Consider the following 19854-nt stretch of genomic DNA (forward strand, 5'->3'; position numbering starts at 1 on the left):
GTTGAATAGCGTTTCAACCATTCCTTGTAATAGTATTCAAAGCATCCGCTTTTGCCTCCTATCATTAAGATCCCAACCAAAAGGAAAACAAGATCAGAAGCCCATGTATAAATAATACCCTCTCATCAACTCCTTACCCATCTATCTTCCTTCCATATTAATAATAACAACAGAACTTTAAAAACCATCAGTGTTTCTTTCTTTGAAAAAAAAATGGCTGCCACGGCAACTACAATCTCTACAGCCGTACTCCTCCTCCTTCTTCCACTGGCAATCTCAGCCGCCAGCAAGAATTTCATCATTACCAACTGCAAAACAACATTGTATCCTGACGTCTGCATCGCCAAACTCCTCCCAAGAGCTCTCACGATCGAAGAAAGTCCATCTAGTCTAGCTAGGGTGGCCCTAAAAGAGAGCTCTTCTAGTGCAACAATTGTCAATGGTCTCCTTTCAAAGAAACCTAGATCTGACAAGGTTATAAAGGACTGCATGGACACCTATGGAGATGCCATTTATCAAATGCGCAAGTCAACTGCGACCCTGAATGGAAAGCTCGACATTGTAGCCATTGACAACTTGAAGACGTGGATGAGTGCAACACTTACAAACGAGGATACATGTGAGGAGGGATTGGAATCAGTGAAATCGGATTTACTTGGTCTTGTGATGGAAGGCAAGAAGTTGATAAGCATTACCCTTACCTTCATCAATAAGTTAGCTTGATTATGGTTTATCTCTTGAGTCTAGGCTCTTTCGCGTCATTCTTCTTGATAAAATTTGTTTTCTCAGAAAAAAAAAATAAAAGAAGGAAACACCTTATAGGGAAGATGCTGGTCATATAATTTCATTGTGGTATCTGATATCGTATTAATTTATAAATTTAGTTGAGGTTTTGCATAGCGAAGTGTAGATTCCTCGAATGGACTCTCTATGGATATAATTGCCTCAATTCTTTGTTTTGTAATTTATTTTCAAATATAAGAAATAAAATTGCAATACAATTAGAATTTGAAGATCCTTAGCTGATTTTGAGAACATAACGTTGTAGTAGCACAAATCTTTGATAGAAAAGGTGTAGTCACACCGTTAGTGTTGCCTTTATTTAGGTTACAGATGCACCATACAGTCAAGGGTTGTTCCTTAGCACCACCACCAACAAGATAAAAACCTCCAACTAGAACATGAAGCATTTCTTGTACTCCCTCCGAGAGAGCCAAAAGTTACAGCACAACAGTATAAAATTTTTTTTTTTTTAAAAAACCAAAATTTAAAAGAGACATTGCAAGAAAGTAAATAAGAATGCAATGCATGTGTGTATAGTATGAATTACATAGTATACAAGGATAGCGTTACATTTATATTGGCCAAAAACCAGACTCTACACCACATGAGCTCCTCATGATGATGAATTAGGCCATTAAACAACCTACCCCACTTATGTAAAGAAAGAATTCCCACTAATAAGGTCATTGAGAAGTAGATTTATTCCTTTTTTTTATGCAAGAAAACTAGGCTATGCCCTTGGGAGAATACCAAATAAAAAGTTGTATATGGTGTGGTGTGTACATCCATCCATTTCCTTTTATGGTTAATCCTTCTCTACTTCGGGGTAATCATTAGATTTTCTCTTCATCTAAAAGATTTGATGACAGTTCGCACCTTTCTCCATTCTAAATACTTCCCTTTTATCCTCTTGAGAAATTTTATAGAGTACTTAGTTTAAGCTTTTCTTTGATCAAAAAATTATGATTTTTATGCAAGGATTATGTACCAAAGCTAAAACATGGCCTAACATGAAAAAGGCAGCGATAGCTTTGTCTGAGTTTTGCCAAGTTACAAAGCCCAGATAGCCCTATTAAGGCACGAGTTGGGAAGTTGGGTGCACACTAGCTGAAAACCCACAAGACAAGGCCAAAAATCAATCCATCATGAGAAAAAGTTATATGTTGACTTGTCATGTAAATTTTGTTTTTTCGCCACTTCTATTAGCCCAATTATTCTATTTTGGAGTGTCATGATGTTCTTTCATTGGAACTTTTATTCATCCTAGCCAATTTATGTGTACCTTGACTAAATCATTAGGGTAGATTTATAATTGTTTAAATATATAGCAGGACTTCGCCTCAGACCCAAAGAAGATTCAAGCTCTTCATTTCATATTATGAGGTGGTGATCTCTGCCAACTGGTTCAACCCCTGAGGTTGAGTGTCATGATATTATTAGCATAAATATTGACCCAAAATAAGATGCTTAGCCTCGTTCTTTGGGATTTATTTCATCATGAATAGCTAGTTGCGTAAGTTTTGGTCTTATGATGCCAAGTCATTATAATCCATCTTGGGCCTAAATGGCAGAGCTTTTAGCCATGGAAATTGGAACAATTATATAAAATTATGTTCTCCTATTTCTCTGTCAAGATCAAAGTATGGGTTAGATGTCTTACTAGCTTGACCTAGACACCCCGATTTCTCCTCCATAGAAGGGAGAGAGAGAAAGAGACCCAAGATTGAGTATTTAGCATCAATATTTGAGTTTTATTAAACTCACCACAACTCGATCAATTATAACTCCATGAACAAATCCCGCTTCTCAAAAATTCTAAGAAATGCAACATTTTCCAAGACAACTTGGAGTTGATGTTTGTGTTTTCCTTTCCTTTCCTCCTGGATATGTTAATGGCTTGGCCCATTCACTTGCACAGGAGGTGGCATCCATTAGAAGCTGGACTTACAAGTCGGTATCAACCTCTTGATTTCTTACTAGCTAAGACATTAAAATTGATATATGATCCTAAGAACTAGGCACAACTCGTCTATTAAATTTAAGTCTAATTCGGAAAGCTATGTGGCAAATCTTGGTGCCCATCGAAGCCCATCCCCTCCACCCGAACACACAGATACACACACACAAAGAAAAACCCTAATGAAAGTTATCCAACGTATGCTGAGTACCTCCACCTCCTTTTTTTATTTTTTATTTTTTTTATTAATCCCACTTTGTTTCAAAGTACTCATTAAATTGCTTCACCAAAAAGAGAGAGCAAACAATGTGTCACACCCCACACGCCAGTCTCGGTTACCCGCCCGACAACCCATGGGAGTGATCCGCCATAGGATCCACGGTTTTAGTCTATCAACAATATTAAATACAAATAAAGATAATCGAGAGCAACAAATGTTCAATAAATGAATTAAAGGAATTACAGGAGTCCAAATACTCCAATAACAATAATAAAGGAAAGAAATAATGAATAAAAATGAATAAGAGTTCAGCGGAAGTAAACAAAAGAACTATATCAATTTCTTTCCAGTTTCCTTTTCTAAGTTTAAATAGTGTTTTTCATGAATCTCAAGATAGGGTGTCCTCCAGTTCTTCTCCATTCGCTGAGCGAACTTTCTAACCACCTTCCGTCTCTGTCCATCAATAGGTGCGATAAGCGCACTCCATGCACCCACAGGAGCTCCCGCACAGGCTATCTCCATTTCCCACTGACGGGGCCACATCTTCTTCATACGGGATGGTTCCTTCATAGGAAACCAGTCCATCTTCCTCGTACAATTCCTTCTTCTATGCGGGCTAATAAACATATACAAAATAAAGGCGTGAGTTCTAAAGAACTCAGTAAGAAACAATCACAAATCCCATCAATTACCCAACAATGCCAAAATACACAAATAATATGAATGAATGCAAAGTATGAATGATACTATGATTTCTAACTATGCAGGTCTCTAATAGTTAACATGCTTTAAGATATACTCTAGCCCTCCTCTAGGTAAGTCTCATCACTCTGATCCGGCAAGGACTAGTTACCTCTGTAGGGATCCTGGGAAAAAGGGAAAGTCCACACCTGGCTCTCATTTCCATGGCTGGGGTTAAGTCAACACTCTCTCACCACGACAATTGGTAATGAGTACTGGCGCATGTCGGGGTTTCTAATCCAATGCAAGGCCATACTGGTTACATGTCTACATGAAGTCCAGATACATCCCCTATGGCACCAACCAACTCGGTTCAGTATCCTTCGCAACCAGGAGAGAGAATCCTCACGGACTGGCTGCCGCTGTTGGACTCCACTCCTTAACCCTATGGTCATCCACATATTATTGGGGTGGATGCTCTCATGACTCCTCACGACACCTGGTCCGTTCCTTGGACGTCCATGAGTCCAACCCTAACATATGCAACCCTACCATTTATATGACTAACAGTGGACCAATGTCGCATCACTGTCATCACGGGTCACTTGGTTTCAATCCCCCTACCGAAAGGGTAGTAGCATGTGGGGTACCTAGCCATGCAATTCTAGACTCTACCTAATAATGTCATCAAACAATCATGACAGGTCTGGAGACATCAGCAGGCATGTGTCCCATTCCACAGCCTTCTGATATCCCAAGCTAAGATATCCCAAAAGAGATACCTCTTCCATCAAAACCATATACTAACCATCATCAATACATAACATTCATAATCAACATAGTATATAAACAAGACAAACAACAGTAATATAACAAGATTAATATATAAGACATGAATACAGCAACATATATAAAGAAATACTAATTCTAATAGACACTGGATTATAGCATATTTCAAGTCTATTCAAAAGATAGGATGGGTTCCTTACCTGCATATAAGTAAATTGTCCGTAAAAAGAGATCCGTTAACTATTACAAGTCTTTATTTTCAAACAGAGTATACCTAAACACATTGTTACAATATTATATGAGTTAATTGAATCAAAGAGAATCAGAACCAAAAGTCATTTGGTCACAGTTTACCAGCCAGTCGCTCGGGCCGGTCGCTTAAGTTGAGCGACCGCCCAAAAAACAGAGAGTTTCAATCCGAAACTCAGGCTTCTGATCACCTGTTTTCAATCCGGATTTCGAGCGATCATGGCCTAAGTCTCTAATCTAATACTCCCAAAGCCAAAGGGTGAAGGAAATCCTAGCAATTACCATCATTGGCTTACCCAGAATTCTCCCCTTGACTGGATTATCCTTCTCACGAAAGCAGGGTTTCGTTTTTGGATAAATCATCTCAAGTAGATTGGAAAGACAGTCACAATGATCAAAGAGGGTAACCACCATGAGGAGGGGATGGGTTAACACTCAAATAACAGACAAAGAGGCAAAAGAATAAAGGGTGAATTCGTTACCTCACTTCAAAAAGCCAGAAAAAGGGAAGGACTGATCTCCAGGTCACTGCCAGCACTTCAAATTCACTTTCGGAACTTCCCCGCAGCCGTCTAACCTCCAAATTTAACAACCACAAATAAAATATTCGTTACTTGGATGAGGGTTACCTTTTATAGAAGTCAGGGGGCAAAATAGGGCAAAAACTCCGAAAACAGACCGGGCGGTTGCTCCAGGCGCGGTTGCTTGGTTTGATCGACCGCCACTAGCAACCGCCCCCATGTAATTTTCCATACAAGGGTGCTTTTGCTAGGGGTTGATATCCAAGTCCAACCTAGCCCTAAAGAGGAGATGGGGGAGATCTTACCATCATTCCGGACATCTCCGAACAACACTTGACTTCCAAAAGTCCAACTACCAAGCAAGGCAGGCTCTTCAGACAAAGGATCCAGCTCCATGGGTTCAAGGTATGGATCATGGACTATTATCTAGACACTCCACAAACTTACTTGACTAGACCTTCGGGTTCTCAGACCTGAAATATGGATCTCGGGTTAGAAATATGGGGGTTGTTACACAATGAGTGCCAAACAATGTGCAAGAATGGTTGTGAAAGTCGTAATCAAACAACCCTCATTTCAACCTCAAACAATGGCCTTCTGGTTAATTTTAAACCCACGGATATTTAACAATTCAGTTGCACTTCACGCCCGTCCTCACTATATAGAAGCAAACTAAATTAAATGGTTGAATAGTGTTTCAACCATTCCTTGTAATAGTATACAAAGCATCCGCTTTTACCTCCTATCATTAAGATCCCAACCAGAAAGGCAAACAAGATAAGAAGCCCATGTATAAATAATACCCTCTCAATCAACTCCTTGCCCATCTGTCTTCCTTCCAAATTAATAATAACAACATAACTTTAAAAACCACCAGTGTTTCTTTCTTTAAAAAAAAAAAATGGCTGCCATGGCAAATACAATCACTACAGCCGTCGTCCTCCTCCTTCTTCCATTGGCAATCTCCGCCGCCAGCAAGAATTTTATCATTACCAACTGCAAGACAACATTGTATCCTGACGTCTGCATCGCCAAACTCCTCCCAAGAGCCCTCACGATCGAAGAAAGCCCATCCAGTCTAGCTAGGGTGGCCCTCAAAGAGAGCTCTTCTAGTGCAACAATTGTCAATGGTCTCCTTTCAAAGAAACCTAGATCTGACAAGGTTATAAAGGACTGCATGGACACCTATGGAGACGCCATTTATCAGATGCACAAGTCAACTATGACACTGAACGGAAAGCTCAACATTGTAGCCATTGACAACTTGAAGACGTGGATGAGTGCAGCACTTACGAACGAGGATACATGTGAGGAGGGATTGGAATCAGTGAAATCGGATTTACTTGGTCTTGTGGTGGAAGGCAAGAAGTTGATAAGCATTACCCTTACCTTCATCAATAAATTAGCTTGATTACGGTTTATCTCTCGAGTCTAGGCTATTTCGCAACGTTCTTCTCGATAAAATTAGTTTTCTCAGAAAAAAAAGAAAAAAAAAAGAAGGAAACACCTTATAGGGAAGATTATGGCAATATGATTTCATTGTGGTATCTGATATCGTATTAATTTATAAATTTAGTTGAGGTTTTGCGAAGCCAAGTGTAGATTCCTTGAATGGACTCTCTATGGATATAATTGCCTCAATTCTTTGTTGTGTAATTTATTTTCAAATATAAGAAATAAAATTGCAATACAATTAGAATTTGAAGATCCTTATCTGATTCTGAGAACATAATGTAGTAGTAGCACAAATCTTCGATAGAAAAGGTGTAGTCACACCGTTAGTGTTCCCTTTATTTAGGTTACAGATGCACCATACCGTCAAAAGTTGTTCCTTGGCACCACCACAAATAAGATAAAAACCTCCAACTAGAAGATGAGGCATTTCTCGTAATCCCTTCGAAAGAGCCAAAAGTTACAGCACAACACTTCAAAAAAATAATAATAAAATTAAATAAAAAAATAAAAAATAAAAAATAAAAAAAGAAGAAGAAGTTATAAGAGACATTGCAATAAAGTAAATAAGAATGCAATGCATGTGTGTATAGTATGAATTATGTAGTATACAAGGATGGCATTACGTTTGTATTGGCCAAAAACCACATTCTACACCACATGAGCTCCTCATGGTGATGAATTAGGCCATTAAACAACCTACCCCACTTAAGTAAAGAAAGAATTCTTACTAATAAGGTCATTGAGAAGTAGATTTATTCCTCTCTTTTTTTATGCAACAAAACTAGGCTATGCCCTTGGGAGAATACCAAATAAAAAGTTATGGTGTGGTGTGTACATCCATCAATTAGTGTGCACCCAACTTCCCAACTCGTTCCTTAATAGGGCTGTCTGGGCTTTGTAACTAGGCGAAACTCGGACAACGCTATTGCTGCCTTTTTCAAGTTAGGCCATGTTTTAGCTTTGCTACATAACCCTATCATAAAAATCATAATTTTTTTGTCAAAGAAAAGCTTAAACTAAGTAATCTATAAAATTTCTCTAGAGGATGAATGGGAAGTATTTAGAATGGAGAAAGGTGCGAACTGTCATCAAATCTTAGATGAAGAGAAAATCTAATGATTACCCCAAAGTAGAGAAGGATTAACCATAAAAGGAAATGGATGGATGTAACACCACACCATATACAACTTTTTATTTGGTATTCTCCCAAGGGCATTGCATAGTTTTCTTGCATAAAAAAAAGGAATAAATCTACTTCTCAATGACCTTATTAGTGCGAATTCTTTCTTTACTTAAGTGGGGTAGGTTGTTTAATGGCCTAATTCATCAGCATGAGGAGCTCATGTGGTGTAGAGTGTGGATTTTGGCCAATATAAATGTAACGCCATCCTTGTATACTATGTAATTCATACTAAACACACATGCATTGCATTCTTATTTACTTTCTTGCAATGTCTCTTTTAACTTTTGGTTTTTTTTTTTTAGTGTTGTGGTGTAACTTTTGGCTCTCTCGGAGGGAGTACGAGAAACGCTTCATCTTCTAGTTGGAGGTTTTTATCTTATTTGTAGTGGTTCCAGGGAAAATCCCTCGACGGTATGGTGCATTCGTAACCTAAATAAAGGCAACACTAACGCTGTGACTACACCTTTTCTATCGAAGCTTTGTGCTACTACTACATTATGTTCTCAAAATCAGCTAAGGATCTTAAAATTCTAATTGTATTGCAACTTTATTACTTATATTTGAAAATAAATTACACAACAAAGAATTGAGGCAATTATATCCATAGAGAGTCCATTCGAGGAATCTACACTTCTCTTTGCAAAACCTCAACTAAATTTATAAATTAATACGATATCAGATACCACAATGAAATCATATGGCCATAATCTTCCCTATAAGGTGTTTCCTTTTTTTTTTTTTTTAGAAAACAAATTTAATCGAGAAGCACCACGCGAAATAGCCTAGACACGAGAGATAAACTATAATCAAGCTAACTTATTGATGAAGGTAAGGGTAATGCTTATCAACTTCTTGCCTTCCACCACAAGACCAAGTAAATCCGATTTCACTGATTCCAATTCCTCCTCACATGTATCCTCGTTCGTAAGTGCTGCACTCATCCACGTCTTCAAGTTGTCAATGGCTACAATGTCGAGCTTTCCATTCAGTGTCACAGTTGACTTGCGCATCTGATAAATGGCATCTCCATAGGTGTCCATGCAGTCCTTTATAACCTTGTTAGATCTGGGTTTCTTTGAAAGGAGACCATTGACAATTGTTGCACTAGAAGAGCTCTCTTTAAGGGCCACCCTAGCTAGACTGGACGGACTTTCTTCGATTGTGAGGGCTCTTGGGAGGAATTTGGCGATGCAAACGTCAGGATACAATGTTGTCTTGCAATTGGTAATGATAAAGTTCTTGCTGGCGGCGGAGATTGCCAATGGAAGAAGGAGGAGGACGACGGCTGTAGTGATTGTAGTTGCCATGGCAGCCATTTTTTTTTTTAAGAAAGAAACACTGGTGGTTTTTAAAGTTCTGTTTTTATTATTAATTTTGAAGGAAGACAGATGGGCAAGGAGTTGATTGAGAGGGTATTATTTATACATGGGCTTCTTATCTTGTTTGCCTTTCTGGTTGGGATCTTAATGATAGGAGGTAAAAGCGGATGCTTTGTATACTATTACAAGGAATGGTTGAAACGCTATTCAACCATTTAATTTAGTTTGCTTCTATATAGTGAGGACGAGCGTGAAGTGCAACTGAATTGTTAAATATCCGTGGGTTTAAGATTAACCAGAAGGGCAGTGTTTGAGGTTGAAATGAGGGTTGTCTGATTACGACATTCACAACCATTCTTGCACATTGTTTGGCACTCATTGTTTGCTCCTTTTTTTGGGTGAAGCAATTTAATGAGTACGTTGAAACAAAGTGGGATTAAAAATAAAAAAAAAAAAAAAAAAAAAAAAAGGAGTTGGAGGTACTCAGCATACGTTGGAGAACTTTCATTAAGCTTTTTTTTTTTTGTGTGTGTGTGAGTGTGTTTTTTTTTTTTTGGGGGGGGCTTCGGTGGCATCAACATATGCCACATAGCTTTCTGAATTAGACTGAAATTTAATCGATGAGTAGTGCCTAGTTCTTAGGATCATATATGAATTTCATATCAATTTTAATGTCTCAACTAGTAATAAATGAAGAGGTTGATACCAACTTGTAAGTCCAGCTTGTGACGGATGCCACCTCCTGTGCAAGTGAATGGGCCAAGCCATTAACATAACCAGGAGAAAAGAAAAGAGAAAATACAAACATCAACTCCAAGGTGTCTTGGAAAATGTTGCATTTCTTAGAATTTTTGAAAAGTGGGATTTGTTCAAGGAGTTATAATTGATCGGGTAGTGGTGAGTTTCATAAAACTCTGATATTAATGCTAAATACTCAATCTTGGGTCTCTTTCTCTCTCTCTCTTCTTTGTAGGAGAAATCGGGGTGTCTAGGTCAAGCTAGTAAGACATCTAACCAATACTTTGATCTTGACAGAGAAATAGGAGTAGATAATTTTATATACATGTTCCTATTTCCATGGCTAAAAGCTCCACCATTTAGGCACAAGATGGATTATAATGACTTGGCATCATTAAGACCAAAACTTATACAACTAGCTATTCCTGATGAAATAAAGCCCAAAGAATGAGGCTAAGCATCTTATTTTTGGGTCAATCTTTATGCTAACAATATCATGACACTCAACCTGAGGGGTTGACCCAGTTGGCAGAGATCACCACCTCATAATATGAAATGAAGAGTTCGAATCATCTTGTGTTTGAGGCGAAGTCTTGCTATATATTTAAACAATTATAAAACTACCCTAATGATTTACTCAATGTACACATAAATTGGCCAAGATGAATAAAAGTTCCTATGAAAGAACATCATGACACTCCAAAATAGAATAATTGGGCTAATAGAAGTGGCGAAAAAACAAATTTGACATGACAGGTCAACATATAATTTTTTGTCATTATGGATTGATTTTTGGCCTTGTCTTGCAGGTTTTCAGTTAGTGTGCACCCAACTTCCCAACTTGTGCCTTAATAGGGCTTTCTAGACTTTGAAATTAGGCAAGACTCGGACAAAGCTATCGCTGCCTTTAGGCAAAACTCGGACAAAGCTATCGCTGCCTTTTTCACGTTGGGCCATGTTTTAGCTTTGGTACATAACCCAATCATAAAAATCATAATTTTTTGGTCAAAGAAAAGCTTAAACTAAACACTCTATAATATTTATCTAGAGGATAAAAGGGAAGTATTAGAATGGAGAAAGGTGCGAACTATCATCAAATCTTAGATGAAGAGAAAATCTAATGATTACCCCAAAGTAGAGAAGGATTAACCATAAAAGGAAATGATGAATGTACACACCACACCATATACAACTTTTTATTTGCTATTCTCCCAAGCGCATAGCCTAGTTTTCTTGCATTGAAAAAAAGGAATAAATCTAATTTTCAGTGACCTTATTAGTGGGAATTCTTTCTTTACTTTAGTGGGGTAGGTTGTTTAATGGCCTAATTCATCACCATGAGGAGCTCATGTGGTGTAGAGTATGGTTTTCGGCCAATATAAACGTAACGCCATTCTTGTAAACTATGTAATTGATACGATACACACATGCATTGCTTTCTTATTTACTTTCTTGCAATGTCTCTTTTAACTTTTGGTTTTTTTTTTTTTTAGTGTTGTGGTGTAACTTTTGGCTCTCTTGGAGGGAGTACAAGAAATGGTTCATCTTCTAGTTGGAGGTTTTTATCTTGTTGGTGGTGGTGCCAAGGAACAACCCTTGACGGTATGGTGCATCTGTAACCTAAAAAAAAGGCAACACTAACGGTGTGACTACACCTTTTCTATCGAAGATTGGTGCTACTACAACGTTATGTTATCAAAATCAGCTAAGGATCTTCAAATTCTAATTGTATTGCAATTTTATTTCTTATGTTTGAAAATAAATTTCACAACATAGAATTGAGGCAATTATATCCATAGAGAGTCCCTTTGAGGAATCTACACTTTGCTTTTCAAAACCTCAACTAAATTTATAAATTAATATGATATCAGATACCACAATGAAATCATATGGCCAAAATCTTCCCTATAAGGTGTTTTCTTCTTTTTTTTCTGAGAAAAAAAAACTTTATCGAGAAGAACCATGCGAAGTAGCCTAGACTCGAGAGATAAACCATAATCAAGCTAACTTATTGATGAAGGTAAGGGTAATGCTTATCAACTTCTTGCCTTCCACCACAAGACCAAGTAAATCCGATTTCACTGATTACAATCCCTCCTCACATGTATCCTTGTTCGTAAGTGCTGCACTCATCCACGTCTTCAAGTTGTCAAAGGCTACAATGTCGAGCTTTCCATTCAGTGTCACAGTTGACTTGCGCATCTGATAAATGGAGTCTCCATAGGTGTCTATGCAGTCCTTTATAACCTTGTCAGATTTGGGTTTCTTTGAAAGGAGACCATTGACAATTGTTGCTGTTGGAATTTATTAATTTGATTAATAAATTAAATGCCCAAGGGCAATATTGGAAACTCACTATTAGGGCGGTTACAAAATAGGGTTATATATTTTGGTAACCACCGCATTAGTGAGTAAGTAACTGAGTGATTCATTCGTACGAGCGAATCTCTGAGAAACGGCGGCTCCATCTCTCTCTCCCTCTCTCTTAGAATCGCAGGCTTAGAAATTTTTCTTTCCTAGTTTTTGATCTTCATTCAATTAATCCACGGCATTTGGGTTGTGGATATTATTCCCTTTCCCTGTGATTGTGGAATCTCGCCGGTAAATCTTTGGTGGTGGAATGAGAACGTGGATCTAGACTTCCGCTGCGTATACTTCAAGTAAGGGAAAGCGAATCCAGGTAAGGAATCTTTCCCCCATCAATTAATTGAATTGAATTACTTTTGATGTATTACCAACATTGGCATCAGAGCCATTGGTTCCCACGTTTATTGTTCCTCCCCATTGTTTAATTTTATTGTATGGATCCAATGGGAGGATCAAGGGTTTAATACGAAACCCATGGGAGAATTGATAGGGTTTTTGGAAACCTTTAATTTTGATTCGGATCCGAGTGGGAGGATCCCTGTGAATTTTCCTAATGAAGATTTGCATGAATTGATAATCCATGATGATAATTTTTGTTAATAATTATTGTTGGATTTTTTTCATGTGTTTTTGGATGAATTTTTGTAAAGAAAAAAAACGTGATTTTCCGTATTTTTTGAAAAAAATTTCGTTCAAAGAAAAAAAAATCGTTAAATTGGGAATTGACGTCTGTGTACCAGACGGATGCTGAGAAGGTGAGCCATCTCAGAATCCGTTTGGTCACAGAAGCCAGACGGACTCTCAGATGGTGCGCCATCTCAGAATCTGTCTGGTCACAGAAGCTAGACAGACTCTCAGACGGTGCGCCGTCTCAGAATCTGTCTGGTCACAGAATGCCAGAAGGACTGTCCGTCTAGTGAGACGGCAGTCCGGTCGGGCTGATGGGCTCACTCGGCGACCCGGAGAGCCGTCTTAGAATCTGTCTCAGACGGATTGTCAGACGGTGATCCGTCTCAGAATCCGTCTGAGTTTTTTGTCCAATTTTGAATGTGTTTCTATTTATTGGACATCTATGGCTCACAATCTATGTGATGTTTGAGCATTAAGGGCCTAATGGGGCCTAGTGGGAGCTAATGAGGTAGAAGTGTTCTGTGTGAACCACCTTATAGCTTGAACATGATTGAATGTTTTATTTTAATAAAACTATTTTTTATTTATGGGTCTATCAATCATGTTTCTTGCACAGAATGAAGCTAGTGTATAAGTCTATGTGGGTTTGCATGAGAATTTGATTGAATGTTTCTTAGCATCTCTTTTGGTTTAAGTGCTTATCCCATAGGTTGACTATGCTAGTGTGATTTTTTGTTGCATGAGTTGTGTTTTATGCTAGATTTATTGAACTCATTTTTGTATGTAATATCTCTAGAAAAATGGCTGCTACAAAGAGCATTGTTGCTGACCTCACTAAAGGAGATAAGCTGAATGAGAGGAATTATGACCTCTGGCACCGAAAGGTGCAATATCTCCTGGAAGAGCAGGATATGCTGGAGACCATAAACCAGACCATGAACCCACCTGAGGAAGGTACCACTGCACAACATCGCAGGGACCTTGATATATACAATGCTTGGAAGAGGAAAGACCGGGTAGCCAGGATTACAATCCTGAGCTCCATGAGGGATGACCTGATGCTTCGTTATGAGAAGCATAGGACTGCAAAGTCTTTGTGGGAGGCTGTGAAGTTCCAGTATGGAGGGACTTCCACCACAAGAGGCCGCCAGCTCGGACTCACTTTTGACGGTTATAAGATGCGCCAGGGTCACACCATGAGGCAACATATAACCATTATGTCTAACATGATTAGTGAGTTGAGCGCATGTGGGCGCCAGAAGACTGATGAGGAGCAGGTCTCCGCAGTCATCAGGTCATTGCCTAAGACTTGGGAGCATATGAAGATCTTCTTGACTCATGCTGATGAGGTCAAGACTTTCGATCAAGCTGCCAAGCACCTTGAGCATGATGAGGATCGGATGTTGGCCGATACCCCTCAAACTGATGTATTTGCTGCTGCAGCTAGCACTAGTAAGAGTGCAGGCTTCAAGCGCAAGAGAGAGAAAGCTCAACCTCAGCGGTCCAAGCAAAGTAACCAGGGTGGGAACAAAAACAAGAGTGGGCCCAAGCGTTCAAGGGGGACTAGTGCTGGCAAGAAGAAATCAGCTTTGATTTGCTTCAAGTGCCGAAAGCCTGGTCATTTTGCTCGTGATTGCACTGAGCAAGAGGTATGTACTGTGTGTTATACCTCATCTTGTTATGTAACAAGTTCTACTATGCTTGCTGAACTAAATCCTTTGTGGATTGTTGATTCAGGTGCGACAGAACACATAACAAGGGAACGCTCGAGCTTCGTGGAATACCGTCGTATTCCAAGAGGAAGCAAAAGAATAACGATGGGGAACAGCTCAAGCGTGGAGGTTCATGGCATAGGCACATGCAAATTAGTTTTGCGAGGTGGCCAGACGCTGTTACTCCATGATGTGTTGTATGCTCCAGACATTCGGCGAAATCTTGTTTCGTTATTTATCTTTTAAGAGACATGGTTTTAGAGTTGTATTTGAAAACAATTCTTTGGTTTTGTATCCGGGTGATACGGTTTATGGTTATGGTTTTCTTGATAATGGTTTCATTGTATTGGATACAATTGATTATTCATTTAATTCTAGTAATGCTTTTGTTTGCCAAAATACTATGTGTATTGATTCTAATTTGTGGCATGCTAGACTAGGACATATTGGCTTAGATAGGATGAACATGTTGGCAAGAGAAGGTCTCTTAGGCCAAGGTTCACTATCTGATTTGCCAACTTTGTGAGTCATGTCTAGCAGAAAAGCAACTAGAAAACCATTTAAAAAGGCTTTGAGAGCCTCTCTTCCTTTAGAACTTATCCATTCGGATGTGTGTGGACCCATGAATGTGCATACTAGAAAAGGACAGTCTTATTTCATCACATTCATAGATGACTATACAAGGTATGGTCACATTTATCTAATTTCTCATAAGTCAGAAGCTCTGGAATGTTTTAAGAAATTCATGAGCTTGGTTGAGAATCAGTTAGATAAAAGGATTAAAACTCTTAGAACGGATAGAGGAAGAGAGTATCTCTCCGATATGTTCAAAGGGTTATGTGATGAAAAGGGGATATCTAGACAACTTACTATTCCAAGGACTCCACAGCAAAATGGGGTTGCTGAGAGGAGGAATAGAACCTTGCTAGACATGGTGAGATCCATGATGGCGCAGGCAAATCTACCCATCTCTTATTGGGGAGATGCTTTGCTGATCATGGCCTATATCCTCAACAGAGTTCCAACCAAATCGGTTCCTTCCACACCATATGAGTTGTGGACCGGAAGGAAGCCGATTTGAGTTACTTGCGCTCATGGGGATGTGCGGCATATGTTCACTCTACTTCTCACCAATATGGAAAGCTTGGACCCAGAGGAAGAAAGTGTATCTTTGTGAGATATTCTGAACCCTCAAAGGGCCATGTCTTCATTGGACTAGATGAGAGTGAGAGGAGAACGGAACTTGAGTCTAGGGATGCAACATTCTTGGAGAATGATTTTCCATCTCTTTCAGGAGTTAACAAAGAATCATTGGAATTCTTTGAGATACAAGATAGTGGTCTTGTCACTCCAGGGATTCAGATTCTGGATAATGAACCTAGGGTTCATCCAGAAGATTCTAGTGGGAGTGGGAGTGCAGATGTGATAGCTACCTTAGACGGTGAGCAATCTGACATGCACTTGCGCCGTAGTGGGCGCGGGCTAGTTCCTCGTCGACGTTTCGACATAGAGGATGAAGCCTACTTGGTAACTCCTGAAGAGATCGACTGTGAGATGATTTCAGTCGATGAGCATGAACCAAAGAGCATGCAGGAAGCTCTTGCGGGGTTAAGCTCAAAGGAATGGTTAAAAGCAATAAAGGAAGAGTTGGAGTCGATGAAAGTTAATCATGTCTGGGACTTGGTTGACTTGCCGCCAGGCCGAAAGGCAATTGGGAACAAGTGGGTTCTCAAGATCAAAAGAAAGGCGGATGGATCTATTGAGAGATTCAAGGCTCGTTTAGTGGCTAAGGGCTACACCCAACGAGAGGGCGTTGATTATGAGGAAACTTTTTCCCCGTGGTTAGGTTTGCCTCAATTCGCCTCATACTAGCCATTGTTGCTCGGTTGGACTTGGAGCTTTATCAGATGGATGTAAAAACTGCTTTTCTCAATGGAGAACTTGAGGAAGAGATCTATATGGATCAACCTCAAGGCTTTGAAGCACATGGACTTGAGCGCAAAGTATGCAAGCTTAAGAAGTCCATATATGGCTTAAAGCAAGCATCTAGACAGTGGAATGTGCGCTTCCACCAAGCTATGATGGAAAATGGTTTTTCCATGCTTGAGGAAGACCACTTGTGTTTACACCAAGAGATCCGATAATAATTATGTTATTCCGACGACGTATGTAGATGACATACTTATGGCTAGCAATAGCAAGGAGCTATTGGAAACCATTAAGAAATGGTTGTCCTCCGTATTTGATATGAAGGACATAGGTGAAGCAAGCTATGTGCTTGGTGTCAAGATTGTCAGAAATAGGCAAAAGAGATTACTGGGTTTATCTCAAGAGACCTATATTGACAATGTCTTGACGAGATACCAGATGCACAACTGCAAACCAATTGATACTCCAGTGGAGAAGGGTTTGCATTTGAGCCTTGATATGGGTCCTAAGACTCCAGAGGAGAAAACCAAGATGGAAAGAGTTCCATATTCCAGTGCAGTGGGTAGCCTTATGTATGCTATGATGTGTACTAGGCCGGATATTTGTTATGCAGTGGGTTTGGTTAGTCGGTACCAATCAAACCCAGGCATAGAGCACTGGAAAGCAGTCAAGAGGATATTGAGATATCTTAGAGGAATGAGTAACTACATGTTGTGTTACCAAGGATCAGATTTGCGGTTAGTTGGCTATAGTGATGCCGACTGGGCTGGAGACATTGATGAGCGCAAATCAACCTCTGGATATGCTTTCTTACGAATGGCGGGGCCATTTCGTGGTGTAGCAAGAAGCGAGCTTGTATATCCCTCTCGACCATGGAAGCGAGTATGTGGCATGCTCAGCTGCGGTTCAAGAGGCTGTTTGGTTGAGGAGATTCCTTCGACATACTCGGGATTGTGATGACATCCAAAGAGGCTGCCCTTGTCTCATCGTGATAGTACGGCAGCTCTTAGCTATGTCAAGGACCCCAAGTATCATGGGAAGACCAAACATATACAGTTGAGATATCACTTTGTTAGAGACATTACATCAAGGAAGAAAGTTGTACTTAAGCACATATCTACTAGTTTGATGGTAGCTGACCCTCTTACCAAACCCATAGCCAAGGATGTTTTTATTTCTCATGTAAAATCCTTGGGCTTGTGTAGATTGTGACTTGTTTTTGTACTGAGACTTTCTTATTAATGAATAATATGAGTTCATTCCAGCATTTTTTTTTATTCACTTTCTGTGTGATTGTGTTTTTGCTAGCATAAAACAAGATATGTCAATAGGCAAGAGAATGGCTCACTCACACGAGCATTCGCCTCTGGCGCCTTGGAGGCGAGCAGAGATGAGACAGATTGTGAATGACTTTGTGTAGGTCAATTCATAATCATGATGTCGCCTTGATTTGGAATCAAGATGAGTTTCTCTATTGTGAAGAGAATCGACATGAATATTCCCACTATTCATGTTGCCTATAGGAGCCAGGTGTGAGTACTTTATGTGGCGCTAGGGTGGCGACAATAAAGAAACTCGGGTTAGGCGCAAGAGGTTGCGACTAGACTAAGACCTGTATGGTGTTGAGATGGACATACGTTCTATTGTATATAGAATGCTCCACCATAGCACATATATCATACTATGTGTGCTTAGCGATCATTGGAAATAAGAGGATGGATCCCTGCTCCTCTCATTGTGTGAGTCCTGGACCTTATGGTCCATTAGTGTTCTTAGTGACTTTCGACGACATCATGAAACGAAGGGTTGATGTGGCTACTTTGGGGTGTTACCTATGGTCATGATTGATTCGACCTAAAGGGGCACTACCGGGAAAGGAGTCAATCCTAAGTGTAGTGATGGTCTGGGGCGAAAGGAAAGGTTTGATTCAACTGCACCCTAAAAAGTGTTTGCTGGCACCAACTGTATGTGTTACAGTAGTGAACATTTTAAGGACAAGAAGGTGATCTCTAAGAGGGATCGAGATACCTTTAGTCTGGTGAGTTTGAATAAACCTAGGACACTGTGTTATACTAATGCTTATTTGATTTGTTTCTATGAGTGATGTGCCATTCTGGCCTTCTGGGAAGGTTTCTAGTTTGGGGCTCATGCGTGCAGGTATATCACCGGTCGCACAACCCATTTTGCCAGTCTGACTTGTGGATATTAGTGTCTGGGACACAGGTGGTCTATGTATCTGGGATACATAGTGAAGAGATCAATGAATATGTATATCTAGGATATACATGTGTGTCTAGGACACAAGAGGTCTATGTATCTGGGATACATAGCAGAGAGATTGAATGTGTATATCTGGGATATACAAGTGTGTCTGGGACACATTGAAAGATTAACACTTGCCCTTGTGCAAGTGGGAGCTGTTGGAATTTATTAATTTGATTAATAAATTAAATGCCCAAGGGCAATATTGGAAACTCACTATTAGGGCGGTTACAAAATAGGGTTATATGTTTTGGTAACCACCACATTAGTGAGTAAGTAACTGAGTGATTCATTCGTACGAGCGAATCTCTGAGAAACGGTGGCTCCATCTCTCTCTCCCTCTCTCTTAGAATCGCAGGCTTAGAAATTTTTCTTTCCTAGTTTTTGATCTTCATTCCATTAATCCATGGCATTTGGGTTGTGGATATTATTCCCTTTCCCTGTGATTGTGGAATCTCGCTAGTAAATCTTTGGTGGTGGAACGAGAACGTGGATCTAGACTTCCGCTGCGTATACTTCAAGTAAGGGAAAGCAAATCCAGGTAAGGAATCTTTCCCCCATCAATTAATTGAATTGAATTACTTTTGATGTATTACCAACAGTTGCACTAGAAGAGCTCTCTTTGAGGGCCACCCTAGCTAGACTAGATAGACTTTCTTCGATCGTGAGAGCTATTGGGAGGAGTTTGGCGATGCAGACGTCAGGATACAATGTTGTCTTGCAGTTGGTAATGATGAAATTCTTGCTGGCGGCTGAGATTGCCAGTGGAAGAAGGAGGAGGAGTACGGCTGTAGAGATTGTATTTGCCATTGCAGCCATTTTTTTTTCAAAGAAAGAAAGACTAATGGTTTTTAAAGTTCTGTTGTTATTACTAATATGGAAGGAAGACAGATGGGCAAGGAGTTGATGAGAGGGTTTTATTTATACATGGGCTTCTGATCTTGTTTGCCTTTTCGGGTTGGGATCTTAATGATAGGAGGCAAAAGCGGATGCTTTGAATACTATTACAAGGAATGGTTGAAACACTATTCAACCATTTAATTTAGTTTGCTTCTAAAT

General features: G+C 39.6%; 3 protein-coding genes across 3 annotated transcripts; 2 read left to right on the forward strand and 1 right to left on the reverse strand.

The window, feature by feature from the left end:
• Positions 1–213: 213 nt before the first annotated feature.
• LOC149005308 (pectinesterase inhibitor 10-like) lies at positions 214–723 on the forward strand. Its single transcript, XM_089135844.1, has one exon. The coding sequence runs from the start codon at positions 214–216 to the stop codon at positions 721–723; it is 510 nt and encodes a 169-aa protein (XP_088991970.1).
• A 5378-nt stretch (positions 724–6101) lies between these two features.
• Positions 6102–6611, forward strand: LOC149005309 (21 kDa protein-like). Its single transcript, XM_089135845.1, has one exon. It carries the CDS (start codon positions 6102–6104, stop codon positions 6609–6611), a length of 510 nt encoding a protein of 169 aa, XP_088991971.1.
• Positions 6612–8644: 2033 nt separating this feature from the next.
• LOC149005310 (pectinesterase inhibitor 10-like) lies at positions 8645–9154 on the reverse strand. The gene has a single exon (XM_089135846.1). The coding sequence runs from the start codon at positions 9152–9154 to the stop codon at positions 8645–8647; it is 510 nt and encodes a 169-aa protein (XP_088991972.1).
• Between the last annotated feature and the right edge of the window lie 10700 nt (positions 9155–19854).

The sequence above is a fragment of the Hakea prostrata genome, chromosome 9 (assembly GCF_041222555.1).
Source record: "Hakea prostrata isolate BN-2017 chromosome 9, UWA_Hpros_2, whole genome shotgun sequence".
In the NCBI taxonomy this organism is placed as follows: Eukaryota; Viridiplantae; Streptophyta; class Magnoliopsida; order Proteales; family Proteaceae; genus Hakea; species Hakea prostrata.

Bases quoted from the DNA above. Each gene is read 5' to 3' on its own strand.
- LOC149005308 (XM_089135844.1), top strand. From the start codon at position 214: ATGGCTGCCACGGCAACTACAATCTCTACAGCCGTACTCCTCCTCCTT.
- LOC149005309 (XM_089135845.1), top strand. From the start codon at position 6,102: ATGGCTGCCATGGCAAATACAATCACTACAGCCGTCGTCCTCCTCCTT.
- LOC149005310 (XM_089135846.1), bottom strand. From the start codon at position 9,154: ATGGCTGCCATGGCAACTACAATCACTACAGCCGTCGTCCTCCTCCTT.